This window comes from Neophocaena asiaeorientalis, unplaced genomic scaffold (genome assembly GCF_003031525.2).
Source record: "Neophocaena asiaeorientalis asiaeorientalis breed wild unplaced genomic scaffold, Neophocaena_asiaeorientalis_V1.1 scaffold242, whole genome shotgun sequence".
Classification (NCBI taxonomy): domain Eukaryota; kingdom Metazoa; phylum Chordata; class Mammalia; order Artiodactyla; family Phocoenidae; genus Neophocaena; species Neophocaena asiaeorientalis.
The window spans coordinates 556,763-575,646 of NW_020172451.1; the positions used below are offsets into that span (position 1 = coordinate 556,763).

Below are 18,884 nucleotides of genomic sequence, written 5' to 3' on the forward strand. Positions count from 1 at the left end.
CGGGGTGAACACAGCCCACACCAGGGCTGAACCCAACAAAGGTTCACCCTGAGTTTGTTCAGAAAACAACTCGAGTGTGGTGAAGAATCAGTACTTCACGTGAGACACTTTTCCTACCTCTGCGAGTAGCGGCTGAAAGGTCAGGATGTCGATTTTCTGCCCCACGCATTCTTTAAGCCTGTCTGGTATCGGGTACTGCGGGAGAAAACTCGGAAGCTGTCGTCTCAGGTTCCTTAAAAGGAGATTCGCAAGTTAGAAACAACCCTTCAGCACCAGGTACTTCACCCCAGACGTTTCCACTTAAACATCCTTTCCTATTTCAGGAAGACAGAGGTTCAATCACCAAAAACAACTGGTACGTGAACTGCTGGCCTCAGGCAGTGGTTTGCAAAGTGCTGTTTAGCTTTGGGGCCGCTCTCCCGGGAGCTGCTTTGCCTCCAGCAGAAGAACATGCCAAACTCCCAAAAGCCCCTGGGACCAGTGAGCTTGAAAACACTGTTTCCAAGCTTCCAATAAGCTCAACTCTTTTTTTTTTTTTTTTTTTTTGCGGTACGCGGGCCTCTCACTGTTGTGGCCTCTCCCGTTGCGGAGCACAGGCTCCGGATGCACAGGCTCAGCGGCCATGGCTCACGGGCCCAGCCGCTCCGCGGCATGTGGGATCTTCCCGGACCGGGGCACGAACCCGTGTCCCCTGCATCGGCAGGCGGACTCTCAACCACTGCACCACCAGGGAAGCCCTAAGCTCAACTCTTATGCTTTATTTTTTTCCTTCCAGTTTCACGGACGTGTAACTGCCGACAGCACTGTAGACATTTAAGGTGGGCAGCATAATGATCTGACTTACATGCATCATGAAATAATGACCACGGTAAGTGTAGTGACCACCCACCTTCTCACATGGATACAAAACTAAAGAGAGAAAAAACTATCTCCTTGTGACGGGAACGCCCAGGATCACTCTCTTGACACCTTCCACGTATAACATACAGCCGTCCGTGTTCATTACATGTGTCACGCTGTACATTATATCCCTAGTACTTATTCATCTTATAGCTGGAGGTTTGTACCTTCTGACCCCCTTCATCCAATTCCCCCCGCCAAACCCCACCTCCGGTGACCACAAATCTCATCTCTTTTTCTGTAAGCTTGTTTTTGAAGTATAATCGATCTACAACACTGTTATTCCCTATTACACAACACGGTGATTTGATATTTCTGTACATTTCAAAATGATCATCACAGTAAGCATAGTTACGATGTTGCCACGCAAATATATTACCTTGTTATTGGCTATATTCCCCACAATGTGCATAGCCATCTATCCCTCCATCTATCCGTCATCATCTATTCATCCATCCATTCATCCGTCTATGGTTACTGAGGTTGCTGCTCTCAAGTTCAAATGCATTTTTAACAACCCTGCATTTTTACTCTCCTCCCATCATGATTATTGTTTTTTTTTAAATTATTTTTATTTTTGGCTGTGGTGGGTCTTTGTTGCTACATGCGGGCTTTCTCCAGTTGCGGAAAGCAGGGGCTACTCTTCGTTGCAGTGCACAGGCTTCTCATTACGGTGGCTTCTCTTGTTGCGGAGCACGGGCTCTAGGTGCGCGGGCTTCAGTAGATGTGGCTCACAGGCTTTAGGGCACAGGCTCAGTAGTTGTGGCGCATGGGCTTCGTTGCTCCGCGGCTGTGGGATCTTCCTGTAGCAGGGCTCAAACCCGTGTCCCCTGCATTGGCAGGTGGATTCTTAACCACTGTGCCACCAGGGAAGCCCCATGATTATTGCTTTTGACATCATATTTGACATCTTTTTGTTCTGTGTATTCCTAAACTCCTTATTGCGGATATATATGATTTTACTACTTTTGTCTTTCAACCTTATTACTAGCCTTATACGAGGCTGGCTTTACTACCTTTACTGTATATTTCCCTTTTCCTATAAGCCTTTTCTTTCATAATTTTTATGTATGTAGTTGTGGTCTTTTCTTTTTGGCTAAAAGAAGTCCCTTTATCATTTCTGGTAAAGCTGGTTTGGTGACTCTGAATTCTTTCAGCTTTTGCTTGTCTGTAAAGCTTTTAATTTCTCCATCAAATCTGAATGAGAGCCTTGCTGGGTAGAATATTCTTGGGTGTAGGTTTTTCCCTTTCATCACTTTAAATATATCATGCTACTCCCTTCTAGCCTGCAGAGTTTCTGCTGAAAAGTCAGCGGATTGTCTTATAGGAGTTCCCTTGTACCTAATGTGCTGCTTTTAATGTCCTCTATCTTTAATTTTTGCCTTTTTAATTACAATGGGTCTTAGCATGGTCTTCTTTGGGTTGATCCTGTTTGGGACTCTCTGCGTCCTGGACCTGGATGTCTTGTTTCCTTTCCCAGGTTAGGGAAGTTTTCAGCTGTTATGTCTTCATGTATGTTCTCTGCCCCTTTCCCTCTCTCTTCTCCTCTGGGACCCATTTGATGGTGTCCCAGTGCTCTCTCTTTTTTTTCTAAATATGGATTACTTGCATTTTCTTTTTTTTAATTTATTTTTGGCTGTGTTGTGTCTTCGTTGCGGTGCGCAGGCTTCTCATTGCAGTGGCTTCTCTTGTTGCGGAGCACGGGCTCCAGGCATGCAGGCTTCAGTAGTTGTGGCATGCAGGCTCAGTAGCTGTGGCTTGCGGGCTCTAGAGTGCAGGCTCAGTAGTTGTGGCGCACGGGCTTAGCTGCTCCGCGGCATGTGGGATCTTCCCGGACCAGGGATCGGATCAATGTCCCCTGCATTGGCAGGCGGATTCTTAACCACTGTGCCACCAGGGAAGTCCTGAGTGTTCGCTTTAGGGACGCTCCTGTACAGTGACAATGTATTAATGTTCAATGGGGAAAAACTTACCAGAGGATTAAATACTTGTGCTGTTGCTCTATTTCACTCCTCTAGTTAAGCCAAACTGTAATGGGAAAGCCGCTTGGTGCACCACTAAACGACAGCCAGAGGTTCTTAAAAGCTCCTGTAACTGGAGTCCAGCCATGTGGACCTGCCGCCCACAGGCCACGTGCCTTCTTGCTCCTGTGTTCAGGTTCCATCCCTAGAGCCACTCAACTACTGTTTACACGCCCAATGACTGTTCTTACTGATCGCTGTTGACTGCTCAGTGCCAGAAATGGCACGTGTGGGGCGGGGGGGGGGCTAGCACTTTACAAATGAAACTAAGGCTCAGAGAGGTTGAGAAACTGGCCTGAGATGGCACAGCTTCCGGGTGGCAGTGCTGGGATTCAAACAATGGTCTAACCCCAAAGGTCAATAAGCACACAATACTTGAACAGATTTCCCTTCAGCCCACGAATTAGTGGAAGCCCACAGCACCTTACCTTCAATTGTTCCCAGGTCAGATGTGATCTGAGATTCAGGACTTCCCACCACAGAAAAACAGCATGTGCCATCCCAGTGAGTTCTGGGCAGCAGCTGAGGGGGCGTGTCCACACGACTAAGTCGTGGAATGTCCTCCAGCCTATAGGTCATGATTTTTTGGCACCTAACTTAAAAAAGCAAAATCTGCTTTTCAGAGCTTTTGGGATTTATAACTGGAGACGAGAAAGCGTGGACGCGCGGCACTTTCTCCAGACGACACCCCAGATACAGTCAGGTCGTCCCCAAGCCCCCAGCCACGCGTCACTAGCAGATTACATGCTTTTTCTTAATTTCATTTTTCAAAGGTGTCACATCTTCAGATGGGCTTCAAACAGCCAAGCAACCCTCCTGCCCTCGACAAGCGACACTCGGGTGCTGTGAATGGCCCTCGAAAGCCATGCCAACCACGTCTCACTGACCCCTCGCTGCTTGGTGCCCTGGGTGCCCACGTGGGACACGGGCTGTCTCGGGAGGTGGGCGGGCTGGGCTGATGGGAACACGAAAGGTGGCAGGAGCCGAGGGCAAGGGTCAAATCACATCCTGCACTGTGAGTCACCTTGAGACTAGCTGGGGTGCTGCAGCCCCCACCGCCCCCACCGCCCTCACAGCGTGTCCCCAGGACAATGGTGGGCGCTGGGCCTCAGCTGCACCCCTTTATCCAGGATGTCCACCTCCCTCCGACAACAGCAGCTACGTGCATCCCTCACACCGTGAGCCCAAGATCTGGGCTTGCATTGTCGTCTGCTCATGGTACCTTTTCTGCATGGTCACGACAACTGTAGTTTTGGTGGAAGCTAACACTTGGGAACTTTTAGACTTCTTCCATGAAAAGGGTTCTCGGACAGCTATCAGTGATTCCTCCTCACTTACGACGTTCACTTCAAGGAATCGCCCGATTATGAAATTGGAGAAGCAAAGCAGAAGGAGCTCCTTGCAGCGGCCAGAATTCCTGGAGAAACAAGACACAGTTTAGTGTGAGTCGTAAGTAATAGAGGCAGGTTCAACACAATCTCCCTTCGTTCACACAGGGAAAGTCACAGAGCTAGCAAACCAGTCACCCTTAGCTTTTTTATTATTAATTTAAAATTAATTTATTTCTTTATTTTTGTCTGTGTTGGGTCTTCGTTGCTGTGCGTGGGCTTTCTCTAGTTGTGGCGAGCGGTGGCTACCCTTCGTTGTGGTGCATGGGTTTCTCATTGCGGTGTCTTCTGTTGTTGCAGAGCATGGGTTCTAGGCGCACGGGCTTCAGTAGCTGTGGCACGAGGGCTCAGTAGTTGTGGTGCACGGGCTTAGTTGCTCCGCGGCACATGGGATCTTCCCGGACCAGGGCTTGAACCCGTGTCTCCTGCACTGGCAGGTGGATTCTTAACCACTGTGCCACCAGGTAAGCCCACCCTTAGCTTTTAATAATTCTTTTAGAGGGAAAAAATGGACGTTCTAAAATAAGCAATGCTAACATTTTCCCAAGCTAAAATCACACACTTGAAATGGTATTGTCTGTAATTCTCACGCTTAAGAATGGAAACAATATTTCTAGTACTCCCAAGTTTAAATCAGAGCTGTGTAACGTGACCAGAGACACCACCTCCCACTCTGCCTTCTGCCCACTTTCCGCTGCTGCTCGAGTCCCGGCCCCACTGTCACATGTTATGGAGGCACCACGGGGGCTGCATCACCAACCACTGACTCGAGGACTGCCCTTGGCTCAAAGCGTCACCCGTGGCGTGAAGCAAGGCGCTGATTTAATCAGAGCCACCCTCTGACAAATTTTAAATCACCAAGTGTAGATGAGATGAGGGAGGGGAGAAGGACTGCACCAAAGCACCCAGCTGACAGGGGACCAGCAGGCAGAGCCGGGGGTTCTGGACACGGGGAAGGAGGCAGGAGAGGGAAGGGCCCACGAGGGCTCGGGAGCCTGTGTCTGGCTGGGCTGCCCGGGTGGAGGGAGAAGGGCAGGCAGGTCTCAGGGCCGAGCTGAGGCCAGGCCTGGGGAGCAGCAGCAGGGGCCTCGGGGCCCCGGCTTCCCAAGGCTGTGGGGGCTTGGCCGTGCCCGTCCTCTGTAGTCAGGAGTCAGCGGGGGTACCCTTACTCAAGCCACTTTCTCCACTAGCGCTTTTCCTTGTGATTTCGTCCCATCAAAATAGTTACCCATACTTTTTACATCCAACCTATAAGTACCATAAGTGAAACCGAACAAGACAAACGCGCAGATGCCTGCGAAGTCAACTCCCTCCATACCCTCCAGCCACGTACTTTGCATCACAGGTAACCACGATCAGGGTTTTTCCACCTGGAGGGATGAGCCCACCAGGTTCGGGCTTCTGTGACACATCCTTCTCCTTTTCTCCTTTACAGGCATAGTCATCTGGGAGATGAAATTTAAATCCAAAATTAGACCAAACGTGAACTGTTCTGACAGTGGTGGTGCTGGTGGAAGGGACTATCGCACACAGACGAGTGGCCGAAGCCCCCGACAGGTGAGCGACAGGCAAGGGGGCTGCAGGCATCCTCTTCCTAATTTAGAATCATTGCAGGAAGCAGCTCGTGTAAAGCACGAAGCAGCTCGTGTAAAGCACGCCGGGCATTTCTCCAGCTGTTTTAGCCCCAAGTATCAGAGAAGGGTCCAGACCAAAGAGCCCACAGGGTAAACACTGCCACTAGCCTGCCCAGACCCTGGAGCAGCTGCACCAGCTCCCGGACCCGACAGGGCTCGCGCAGCTGATCCAATGGCAAACAGCTGAAACGTCTACCTGGAGAGGCTTCTCTGTTGTTCACCAGACTGCTCTCCAATGTCTGATAGGTTTTGTTTTTCCTGCAGCTGTCTAATGAGTTAATATTTTCATCCGCAAAATTCTTCTCCTTCTCAGGAACGGAAACAAGAGACACTTCGGGGCACGTCTGGATTTTATCCAGCATCTGAAATCTGAACTGTTTAGCTTTATCCCAGCCACCCAACTTGCAGCTGACTAAGTTTTGAGGAATGTCTCCTTTATTCCTGGAAAAGGAAAATTAGCCATGAACAGAGATAGGATTTCTAAAGCTAAAATACTGTTACCATAAAACAGAATTCAGTGTAACTAGTGAATGGCAATTGCAAATACTTTTATGAGTATAAGTAAAAAGGCTATTTCAGGGTGGAAAATCTAGAAAGATATACATAACGGAAAAAACAAGCAAGCAAAATAAAATCGGTTCTACAGAAATTCTTAAATCACAGTTTGTACTTCTGTTTGAGTGGCAAACTTACTCTATCCAGATCACCACATTTTTGCTTTCTCCTTCTTTCAGCGTTCCAAAATTTGTCATCCTCGTGACTTCAATGTCACCTTTGTTTTTCAGTAAAAGGGCTCCACAGGCCTCGTCAGCAGCCTCCTGGACCGCAGAGGTGCCCCTGGATAAAGCAGCCACAGGACAGTGTCGGGGTCAGCGTGGGCGGGCGGTGCGTCCTGAGGCCCCACCTGCCTTCCCTGCCCTTCCGGGCCGCACCAACCACAGGGCGAGGGGATAAGGGGCCAACCCCAAAGAGGCGACCAAGTAAGGATGACACTTAGAACTTCTGAGTAAGACAGCAGATCACCCTGAAGAAGAAACAAGCCCTGCTGAATCCAGAGGAGAGGAGGGCCCTGGTGGGAGCTCTGGGGATCTGAGAACACGGGCGGCCTTCGCCAGCTGTGCACCCCCCGAGCCCCGGGACTCCTCGCCCCCGCACCCCCCAGCCCTGGTCACAGAGGGAAGGGTGTTCAGTGCTCCTCCCCAGACCCTCCCCAGCTGCCGCGAGGGGCTTTGCTCGTCAGGGACCCACTACTAAGCTTTCGTTGGAAAAAGAGTGTGGCTTCAAAATATTTGAAACTAATTAAATGAGAATTTTTATCTTTAGAAAATGAGCAGATTCCACCCTCCCGTGAGGAGGACCATTCGTCCCCCTCTGTCCTCCTGACGCTGCCATGAAGCCCGGGAGCTGTGCCCACCGCTCACCCTCAGCTCCTTCCTGCCCTCCCTGACCCTCCCGTAGTGCCATCTGGAAACAGGCTCCTTCACACCTGGTCCCTGTGCACTCACCCACCCAGAGACACCCTCCACCACAGCAGCCACGCCCTCTCAGCCAGCCCCCCTTAACTCTCTGCTGGCCACACGGCCCTGCCCGCCCCGCGCTCCCCACCTTCCTCTCCTCATCCACACGGCCAGGGCCGCCCCGAGATCGGACAGCCATCCCTCAGCCCCCGCCTGGGGCGGCCATGGGAGCGGTCATCTGTCCTGGCAGACGGCCAGCCGTAGCGGCTTACGGGCAGGCAGGGGAGCACCAAGACGGGAGTCAGGAGCCCCCTGTGGGTTCTGGGCGGAACCCACCCGGAGCCTGGAGGGGGGATGCTGGACGCCGCTACAGGCCTGGCCCGGAGGAGTGCAGGTCCCTGCTTTGCACACGACACTTCGCTGTCCTTCAGACCCTTGAGCGGGCAGCCGGACGGTGCGTCCGAGTGCAGGGCAGCATCCTCCACTTGGGGCCAACGCCGTGGAGCCGGGACCAGGACGGGAGGAAACCACGGTCAGGATGTAGCACAGGGACCACAGCATACGGGGCATCTGCTGGGTGGACAGGATGCGGGGCCTGACTGCTTACCGGGCCAGCGACCCCTCCACCGCTCACCCCAGCCCCGCACTGACGGGGGGACGATGAGGGGCTGCACAGGAGCTGGGGATGGCTCACGGCCAGTGTCTGCAAATGAAGGTGTGACGACTTCCCTGGCCCCGTGAAGACGGCTGCTCGAGGCAGACGCGTGGAGCTCAGGGGAAGGGCCCGACTGGTCACCCTTACGGGGACCAGCTCCCCTCACTGGAGGGGCCAGAGTCCACTGCAGCCGGGCCACCAGGGGAGGCTCACCCGAAGCTCACCGCCCACTGCCAGGGAGCCCCCCGCTCCTGCCCCCACCCACTCCATTCGGCAGACGCGGGTCCTCTGGAAACACGGTGAGTCACAGAGCAGGTTAAGGGAAGTGCTGCGAAGAATCAGACAGACAGGGCAACAGGGACCCAGACTCCCTTCTGACGAACACGCCGGCCCTGCGGATGAGATGGCAGCTGCTTCTCTTGGATGGCCAGCTTGCACCAGTCCTGGCTGCCCTCCCACGATCCGCCCCTGCCCACGGCCATCAGGAGCCCAGTTAACTGTGCTGTGAAGACAACGATCAGGAAGCCCGCGTCCCAACAACACGGAGCTCTCTTAAAGTGGCAGAAGGTTCCGAGTGACGATACCTAATGTGGGCAGGGCCGACGGCCAGCAGGATCACAGAGCCAGCAGGGAGCCGAGGCCCCGGTTCGGCCTCCAAGATCCCGGCACAGATGCCTGGCAAACAAGCGCCTGCTTGGCCTCACATCCTCACATCCCTGGGCCCATCAGACGGACTGAAGCCAGAACTCCCGGGCCTCCTGGGCCTTCCCGGTGGAGGGGGCAGGGGTATGCATCTCCCGCACTTCGCTGTTCCAAGGACGGGCAGAGTCATTCTCCAAAAGGAGAGCAGGTCCCGTGGGGCAGGAGGCCGTGTCCACCAGACAGCCTGGTCACGGCAGGGCCCACCTCACCACGTTCCCCTTCTGCCCACACCCCGCCCCCAGCACATCCCTCCCAGCTGTGCCAGGCAGCTCAGTCCTCCTGAGATGGGGCTCCCCTGCCTGCCTGTCCTGTGGCTCATGAGACACTCCTCCCTGCAAGCAATCTGCTCCGCTGAGAAGATCAGACAATAAACAGAATGACTTCAGAAACCACGTAACGAGCTCCCTAAGACGAGCACTACGGAGAGCGCAGCAGAGACGGGGCGGGAGCTCGGGAGGCCTGCCGTGCTGCATAAACACGCGTGTTGGAGGCACGAAGTCACGGGCGCACGGAAGGAAGAGCCAGATACAGGAAATTCAGTCATTCTAAGAACCGACCAGGACTTCCCTGGTGGTCCAGTGAGTAAGACTCCACGTTCCCAATGCAGAGGGTCCGGGTTCGATCCCTGGTTGGGGAACTAGGTACTGCATGCGTGACGCAACTGGCATAGCCAAAATAAAACAAAGAACTGACCACGTCCAACGTGTTCTACAAAATGCCAACATGTGAAAGAACACAACACACAAAGCCCACGAAAATATGGAGATCATCACCATGAGCTCCAGGATCGAGAGGCAGCCTCTCACTCAGCCTTCAGGCAGCTGTGAGGACCCCCAGCCCCCAGGAGGGCTCTCCCTCCAGCCCCGCCAGCTCAGGGCCTGGACGGTCTGCTACCTGCCTTGTTCAACCGGCTCTCAGACGCACCCCAGGCCCCCGCCCCCCGAGCCGCCGCCTCCTCACCGCCTCTGCACTGGGGTCACGCACAGGGCCCTCCACGTGTAGCACGACTGGCTGCTCTCCACCACCACTGCGCTGACCACGTCGTGCCTCTGTGGCACGTAGCCTTCCGGGAGCTTCAGGGAGTCCAGGGAGAAAAAGATGTAGTCGTTGATCACCCCGTTCCTCCCACAGAGGCTGGACACGCAGACCTGCAAGCACAGCACCAGACGCTGGCAGTGTGCACGGGGCTGCCGCAGCCAGTGAGGCTCAGGCCTGGTCTCGGAGGAGGAGCAATGCCCCCAGCGGGACCGGCCAGGCAGGGAGCGGGGCCCAGCACACACCTCCACCCGCAACCTCAACTCCCTCCTCTGTTCCAGTCCCCACTCCCCAGACCACAGCCGTCGCTACGAGCGAGGGCAGAGCCCACACCCCACTCCACGCATCCCCACCATCAGACGCTTTAACACTCCTCGTCCCTTCGTGACCTAGAATTTAACTATGTGAGTGTGCAGGCCGGCCGCCGGTGACCTCGGTTAAGACATCAGGGTCTTCTCTGCCCGAGACGGACCCTCATTTATCCTGACCTCCCATCGCACCCAGGACCCCGGGCCGCTCGAGGCTCAGCACCTACCCGGTCCACGCGCTTGTACCTCAGTGGCTTCACCGAGATGGCCTCACTGCTCCACGTGCCCGGCCGGATCCAGTACTCGGCCTCCACCCAGTCCCCCTTGCAAGGCTTGAAACCTCCAAGGCAGGGAAACCGGGCATGTTACTTGGTGATGCAACATCAAAGTGTACAATTCACTCTGCAGTTATGTTTCTGCTCTGAGACACACATGACTGGTTGAGAAAGGTGCTCTCTGTTCCTGTTAGGAACCAGCGTATCCACCTGGATTCTCTTCCAGATTTACCCACGCCAACGAAGCAGAGGCTGTTACAGGCCAACCTGTCTTCCTGCCTACAAGGCAAGGGCAGGGGACCTGGTCTGCACAGTCTCTGGACCCCATCTGATTTCAGATACTCCCCAAAGTTCAAACAAAGAAAAACATAACGAAGTGTCATCAACAACTGCAACCAAGTGGGCAGAACGGCAGCCCTCTACCCACAGCCCTGGCCCCAGGAGGTCCGGGTGCGTGTGGCACTCCTCTGCCAGCTCCTTGCAGACACTGTGAGTGCCCTCCCCATCAGGGACACCCAGGGAGCACGGTGACACAGGGAGATGTGCTCACACCTGAGGCCTGGGTGGCTACGGGTATCCCAGCTCAGGAGAGGGAGCCCCTCGGTGTGCCAGGGAGCTGGTAGGGTGGCCGGGAAAGCGGGGAAACGGCAGGGGCAGTGACGTGAGGTGGCAGCCAAGCCGTCCTGACGTGAAGCGGGGAGAGAGTGGTCTGGACAGGTTGGGCGTGGCACGCGGTGTAGCCACAACCGGTGATAACCTTTTGGTTGTTTCGTAATAAACATTTTTGCAGCAGTTAAGCTCAAAAAACAACAGTGCCTAATGAAATATGGAGTTTGTTTCTCAAGAAAGCTGGTGACGAGCACACAGCAGCCCAACCACCTGCGGACACTGCTACGCAGCAGCGGCACAAAGCCACTGGAGGCAAAGCTCCTGAAGCACCAGCTTCCAGGTCGGTGGGTGTTTTAGGCAGACTGACAGACGCACAAAGGCAACCCAGCTACAGAGCACCCACAGCAAAGCCACTGCTCAAACAAACAGACCAGAAGGGAAAGGGCAAGGCTGGCTGGTCCATACAGGGCAGGCCTGCGGGCAGAGCAGGGGGGCATCTGGGGTAAAGAGCTCCAGCCTCAGGGTGGGGTGGGATGTCAAAGGTCTGGGATGAGATCCAGACAGGAGGAACCAGATGTTGGGCAGAGGCTTTAAGGGCAACACTCTGAGGACCTGGCAGATGAAAACCGGTCCCTGGTCCATCACAAATCTCGTTATGAACATTAAAAAAAAAAAAACCCCACAAAACCTAATTTTAAACATGAAGCAGAAACGCATCCCGTGTACCTTCACACACACTCTCCAGGGAGAAGTACGTGGTCTGGTTGATGTAGCCGGCGCCGTCCATCAGCGAGGTCACGCAGCCGACCAGCACTCGGGTGCTGGAGTCGGAGAGCCCTCTGCCGTGGCTCTTGCTGTTGTCTTCCCATTTATCTGAGACGGCTTCCACCTGCAAGACAGGCAAACTGCTACTTAAGACATACTGAGGACTCCAAGGAAAGCAAACCTCTGGCCAAGACCCCCTTATGAACACTGAGGCAAAAATCCTCAATGAAATACTGGCAAACTGAATGCAGCTGCATAAGAAACGCCCCCACCACGATGGAGGGGGGTTTACCCCAGAATGCAAACGTGGTTCAACAAATGAAAATCAGTCAGTACCATCCAGCACACTGGTAGAACAAAGGAAAAAATATATGATCATCTCAGCTGATACAGAAAAAGCATCTGACATAACTCAACACCTTTACACGATAAAAACACTCAATCCAATAGGAAGAGACTGGAACTTCCTCAATAGGATAAAGGCCACATGTGAAAAACCCACAGCTCACATGACACTCAGTGGTGAGAGACTGAAAGCTTTCCCCCGAGGATAAGGAACAAGGCAAGGATGCCTGTTTTCACCACTTCTGTTCAACATAATACTGGAAGTCCCAGCCAGAGCAATTAGGCAAGAAGAAGAAATTTTAATATCCAAATTGGAAAGGAAGAAGTAAATTATCTATTTATAGATGACATGATCTTACAGAAAACGCTAAAAAATCTACAAAACACCTCTTAGAGCTAATAAATGAATTCAGCAAAGTTCCAGCATATGAAATCAATATACAAAAATCAGTCGTATTTGTATACACTTGCAATGAACAATTTAAAAAAGGCAACTGAGAAAACAATTCCATTTATGATAGCATCAAAAAGAATAAAACACTTAGGAATAAATTTAACCAAGGAGGTGGAAGACCTGTACACTGAAAACTATAAAATGTGGCTGCAAGCAGTCAGAAAAGACACAAATAAATGGAAACACATCTCACATTCACGGATTAACATTAAGACATCAATACTACCCAAAGCGATCTATGGATTCAATGCAATCTCTATCAAAATCCCAATGATATTTTTTGCAGAAATAGAAAAACCCATTCCAGAATTCACATGGAATCTCGAGTAATGCTGAATAGCCAAAGCAATCTTGAAAAGGAAGAGCAAAGTTGGAGGACTCACACTTTTTGATTTCAAAACTTACTACAAGGGCTTCCCTGGTGGTGCAGTGGTTAACAATCCACCTGCCAATGCAGGGGACATGGGTTCAAGCCCTGGTCCGGAAGATCCCATATGCCGCAGAGCAACTCAGCCCATGCGCCACAGCGACTGAGCCAGCACTCTAGAGCCTGCGAGCCACAACTACTGAGCCCACGTGCCACAACTACTGAAGCCCACACACCTAGAGCCCGTGCTCCACAACGAGAAGCCACCACAATGAGAAGCGCATGCACCGCAACAAAGAGTAGCCCCTGCTCACCGCAACCAGAGAAAAGCCCACGCGCAGCAACAAAGACTGAATGCAGCCAAAAAAAAAAAAAAAAGTAAAAAACAAAACAAAAACAAAACAAAAAAACCGAGAAAAACTTACTACAAAGCTACAGTAATTAAAAGAGTGTAAAGACAGACAAAATACCAATGAAATAAAGAGCCCAGAAATAAACCCTCACATATCTGGTCAAAGGTGCCAACAAAGGTGCCAGGACCCTTCAAGAGGGAAAAGGTCTTCTCAAAAAACGGTGGTGGGAGAACTGGCTCTCAGCGTGCAAAAGAATGAAGTCAAACCCTCATCCAATACCATATTCAAAAATTAATTCAAAAATGGGTCAGACTTAAATTTAAGAACTAAAACTATAAAACCCTTAGAAGAAATCACAGGAGAAAATCTTCATGATCTTGGATTAGTTAATGATTTTTTTAAGTGTGACATCAAAGGCATAGGCTATTAAAAAAGGATAAATTGTACTCCATCAAAATTTAAAACTTTGGTGCATCAAAGGATATTATTGATATTAAGAAAAAGTTTAAAAATTCACAGAATGGGAGGAAATATTTGTAAACCACATATCTGATATGGGATTAATATCCAGAATATATAAAAAAACTTCTACAACTCAACAAGAAAATAAACAACCTGATTAAAATATAAGCGAAAGAACTGAAAAGACATTTCTCCAAAGAAGATATATAAATGACCAATAAGCACATGAAAAGATGCTCAACATCACTAATTATTAGGGAAATATAAATCAAAACCACAAGAAAACACCCCTTCACATCCACTAGAGTGGCTACTATCAAAAAATGGGAAAATAATTCACATTGGTGGAGATGTGGAGAAACTGGAACCCCTGTGCTGCCGGTGGGAATGCAAAATGGTGCAGCCACTGGGGAAATTTTGGCGTACCCTCAAAAAGTTAAGTATGGGATTACCATATGAGCATGCAATTCTACTCCAAGGTATAGACCCAAAAGAATTGAAAACTGGGACTCAGTAAGGTGCTTTTCACAGCAGCATCATCCACAACAGCCAGAAAGTAGAAACAACGCAAGTGCCCATAAACAGGTGAGTGGAGAAACAAAATGTAATCTATGCATACAATGGAATATTATTTAGCCATAGTAAGGAATGAAGTTCTGATACATGTTACACGGATATGCCTTGAAAATATTATACTAAGTCTAATACGGCAGACACAAAAGCACTAATATCATACGATTCCACTTACGTGAGGTACCCAGGATAGTCAAATTTATAGAGACAGAAAGTAGAATAGTGGATTACTGTTTAATGGGTATAGAGTTTATATTTGGGAAGATGAAAAGTTATGAAAATAGACAGTGGGTATGAGCGCACAACATGAATGTTCTTAGTGCCACTGAATGGCATTAAAAAATTTAAATTAAAATTAATTTTATGTTATGCGTATTTTACCACAATAAAAAAACCTGAATAAAAAATGAGCAAACAAATCCAGAGGGTAGAGCGAATGAGCCAATTCCACAACTTTCAGAAAGGAAGTCAGTTAAAACTGTTAAATGTTGGTAAATCAAGTGATTCAAGCATCTTCCAGAAGAGCTAAAAACAAACAAGGCAAGTACTTGGCCTGCAGAGTCCAAGTGCAGGTGGAGAGCAAGGAGGAAGCGTCTGTTCCTCGTTGGCGGCACGTTCCCGGCCACAGCGGCCCTGCAGGCCCTTCAGCCACCACACAGACGTTCTACATTCGCGCCGTCCAATTTGGTGCCACCAGCTACGTTCAGTGCTTGAAATGTGGCTTGTGAAACTGAGGAATTAATTCTAAATTTTATTTAATTTTAATAAATTTAAATTTAAATAGCCACACATGGCTGGTAGGTGGCATTTACTAAAATGTAATGGTAACAAAGTATGCCTTGACCATTTAAAAAAGTAGTGGAGCTCAGTAAATTTGCAAGATACCAAATTACATAACAAAAAAAAAATCAACAGATTTCCTAGAGGGAAAGAAAAAGATTAATTTGAAAATACAAAGAAAAATTATATTGATAATGGAACAAAAACATTACAATTCTCAAAAATAAACTTCACAAGGAATCTGCAGAACTGAAGTGAACAAAAGAACACAAAGGAAGGCTTAAATAAGTGGACGGACATAATTTGTAGCTGGAGAAGACCTGCTATGATCCACACGTCGCTTGACCTAAATGGATCCACACACTTAGCGCTGGTCTGGGTGAGTCTGAGCCCAGGAGGAGAAATGGCAGGATTACTCTAACGTTTATCTACAGTGAGGGGAGAGCCCAGAGAAGTCCATCCACAAAGAAGAGGAAGAGAGAAAACAGCCTGCCACCTGAGGACATAACCGTGCCACGTGGGCCACGTGCAGGCATCAGAACCGACAGGGAACCAACAGGGTCCAGGCGGGGTCCCAGGCAGATGGGATTCTGGTGTGTGAGAAAGGGACCTTCCCACTCAGTAGGAAACAGGGGACCACTCAGCGGATGACTGGTGCGCTACCGGGGAAGAAACGTCTGGCTCCTTCTTTCAGTCTGTACATCCAGTAAGTTCCAGGTAAATTAAACATTTAGATGTCCATAAACAATTTTCACAGGAAAACCTGAGTGCGTGTCGAATGAAAAGTGGGAAAAGCCTCTCTAAGGATTCGTACAGAGCCCGAGAGCCACATGGAAAAGACAGACACGTTAACTACATAAAATGAGACTTTATAAAACAAAGTCAAAAGATGATCTTGGGGGGAAACATTTGCAACACTTTCATATAATAATTTTGCTTAAAAAAGTCTAATTTCCAAAATGTAGAAAGTTTAATTTTAAAAAGTTGAACCCAACAAAAAAATGACAAAAGGACACTAAAATAACTCATAGAAAAAATGTGAAAATTTAATCTACTTTAAGGCTTAAGTGCAAATTAAAATTATAAGATCCCTTTTCAAAGTGATTGGTGCAGATTTCCAAGATCAATAACGTCCACATCCTTTTGCCAACGTGGGTAACAAGTGTCTCATCCTGCCCCTGAGTGTGATTAGTGCAGCGTTACTGAAGGATAATTTGATGATAACCATTAAAACGTTAAATGTGCACATACTCTCTAACTAACAATTATACTTCCAGGAAATCAGAGCACAAAAACACAATTTTTTTAAAGAAACAGTTGCTGAATAGTAGAGTTCATTAATTATCTTGGCTAACTGGATAACAAAGTATCCAAATAGTTATTTTTAACAATACTTTTTAAAAAGACTAGAAGAGTGGATACAGAAGTGGTAACAGTGTTTCTCTCCACGGCATAAAGCTACAGGTTGTCTCTGACAGGTAACTGAAGAGGAGGACAGCGGCGTGAAGCCCAAGGTGTAGAGAGGCTTCCTCATGAACTCAGGCCTTACCCGGATTGCTTTCAGTCCGTTAGACACCTTATTTTCTTCCACAACCGCAATAACTTCCTGTCCAACATTTAGAAGCACTTTGCTAGTCAAAGCCTCATTGGAGAAGTAGATCAAATCATCAATCATGCCATAATCGCTGCAGTACCTTGTCACGACACCCTGGACAGTTTTCAACTTGGTGTCACCTAAGACGGGTAAACAGAGAGGTTATATTGGCCACAAATCAAGTGCACAGTACAGTTAAGCCCCCCAGAGCATCCGTGGGGCTAGGAGCCCTGTGGGCTGACGACCTCCCTGGAGACTGGGGTGCTCAGAAAGCAGGGTTTTAGAGGCAGACTACCCAGGTTCCTCCCAGGGGCACAGGCAGTGGGCTCGATGGGGAGAGCCCATCTGCATCTGACGGCCAGCTCTGCCCCAGCCATTTGTGGAACCCTGGGCTAGGTCTTTAACCACCCCGTGCCTGTCCTCGCTTGTAAAACGGGGACAGTTATGGTCTCTGTCCGAGAGCTGCGTGAGGGTTATTACGTGACAGAAGCGTGCAATGCGTAGACCTCTGAGCGGCTGGCACAGGCCGGGGGCATCGTAAATTGCTGTTAGCGTTATAGCAGCATCAGGGGAGTGGCTACCATGTATCCTCATCACCGCTGTTATCAATACCACCAGCAGCACGGTCAGGCGATTCCGTGTTATTTCACCAAAGCAGGCGCTGGAAGACGTTCTGGGCCTGGGGGGCAAGTCTGGCGTAGAGCAGGGCCTGCCCTCATCCGCTCAAGAGACCCCGGCCAGAACCCGTGCTCCGAGTCCGCACAGCACCTCGTCTGCTCCTTGTCAGACACAGAAGACACCCAAGTGCCCGGGGCACGGCTCAGCCACGGAAGCCCGTGGAAGCCTGGCTGGAACTCCGACAGCTGTTCAAGGGCCACATTTAACAGACAAGATCCGCGCAGACGAACGAAGCGACTTACTCCAGGCGGCAAAGAGGCATTAACAACTCTGGGCAGAGATGGCTTTTAGCGTGCTGCCCTGACAAGTAACTCCACGGCTAACGTTCTGGCTTCTCTTGCGGAGAATTTCGTCTTTTTAGAGGTTAGAGAAGGCAACTAGAGAATCACTGCCCGGCGTTCAAGTCTCAGATGCAAAGAGGAATTGGGAGGAAATGCGAAAAGCCTTGGGGAAAAGCAACTGTGTAATTCTGGGTGCAGGGAGGGACGCTGTGGCAGAAACAGAAGTACGTACAGCTTGTACTTCGGGAAGGTGGGTGCGAAAACAATTTCAAGTAAACAGGAGGAGGATGCCACGAGACTCTAAAATGACAGTTTAAGACAGCCAGATTACACTTTTCAGAGCTGTCGAAGCACACAACCGCAAGGGACACTGACACAGAGAGAACGGGAAGCCGTGCAGGGACGACGTGTCAAGGCGCTCCCGGCGCATGAAAACACAAAGCGGAAACAAGGAGGCACAGACCCCAAAAGCCGTAAAATGCTATTACGTACTGAGAAGGGCTGTTTAAGTTACACTGCAAAGAAGAGATCATCACGGGACAGACACGCCTCAGCTTCGAGTTAGAAAACAAGCAAAAGCTCTCAAATCCCGACCTCGTCACACTAACGCCCTGGGACCCGGCTCGGACCACGCTCCTCCCCCACTCCCGCCCCACCAGGCGCAGGAACCAGGCTTTGAGGGCCTCAGCGGCTCTCACTACGTCACCAGCCGCCCCACCCCCACCTCCGCGCCCGTCCACAGTCCCGGCCCACCGTCTGGCTGGGCGGCCTCAGGGGGCCGCGCGTACCAGCCCTTCCCGCGAGGCACCTTCTGCAAGCTCGGGCCCCGGCGGCCCGGCCTCCTCCTCGGGTTCTTCCGCTCTCCTCCAGAAGAAACCCACCACCTTGCCCGCGAGGCGCAGCATGGCTCGGCCGCTCGTCTCCGCCGCCACGCCCTCCGCCGCCCTAGGCGCCCGCACGCGGCGCGCCGCTCCCGCCGCCCTCAGCCAATGGGGTTGCTGCGCCCGAGCCTGCGCCTGCGCGCCCTCGAGCTTGGCCAGTAGGGTTGTGGCGCCCGCGCCTGCGCCCACGCCTCGTTGAGCTCGGCCAATGGGGGTGTTGCGCGCGCCAAGCCTGTTAGCTGCGGGTGGTTGGCGGTTGCTGACCGTTAGTGCGCGGGGTGGGAGTGACGTCATGCCTGGCGCTCAAGGCGTGCGCTGGCGGGCAGGGCTTCGCGCAGATGGGCGGGGCTTCGCCTAGGTGGGCCTC

At 51.0% G+C, this 18,884-nt stretch overlaps 1 protein-coding gene across 1 annotated transcript in view; it reads right to left on the reverse strand.

Annotated features, from left to right (window-relative positions):
• MOV10L1 (Mov10 like RNA helicase 1) overlaps positions 1-18,541 on the reverse strand; it is a 44,777-nt gene extending 26,236 nt beyond the window's left edge. The window contains exons 1-10 of the mRNA XM_024737495.1: positions 18,445-18,541; positions 16,633-16,817; positions 11,711-11,873; positions 10,328-10,440; positions 9,718-9,905; positions 6,637-6,780; positions 6,140-6,384; positions 5,643-5,754; positions 4,144-4,338; positions 118-232 (exon numbers count right to left, since the gene is read on the reverse strand). Of these exons, the coding sequence (XP_024593263.1) occupies positions 118-232; positions 4,144-4,338; positions 5,643-5,754; positions 6,140-6,384; positions 6,637-6,780; positions 9,718-9,905; positions 10,328-10,440; positions 11,711-11,873; positions 16,633-16,817; positions 18,445-18,541 (1,557 nt within the window). The remainder of the gene's footprint in view (positions 1-117; positions 233-4,143; positions 4,339-5,642; positions 5,755-6,139; positions 6,385-6,636; positions 6,781-9,717; positions 9,906-10,327; positions 10,441-11,710; positions 11,874-16,632; positions 16,818-18,444) is intronic.
• Positions 18,542-18,884: the final 343 nt, after the last annotated feature.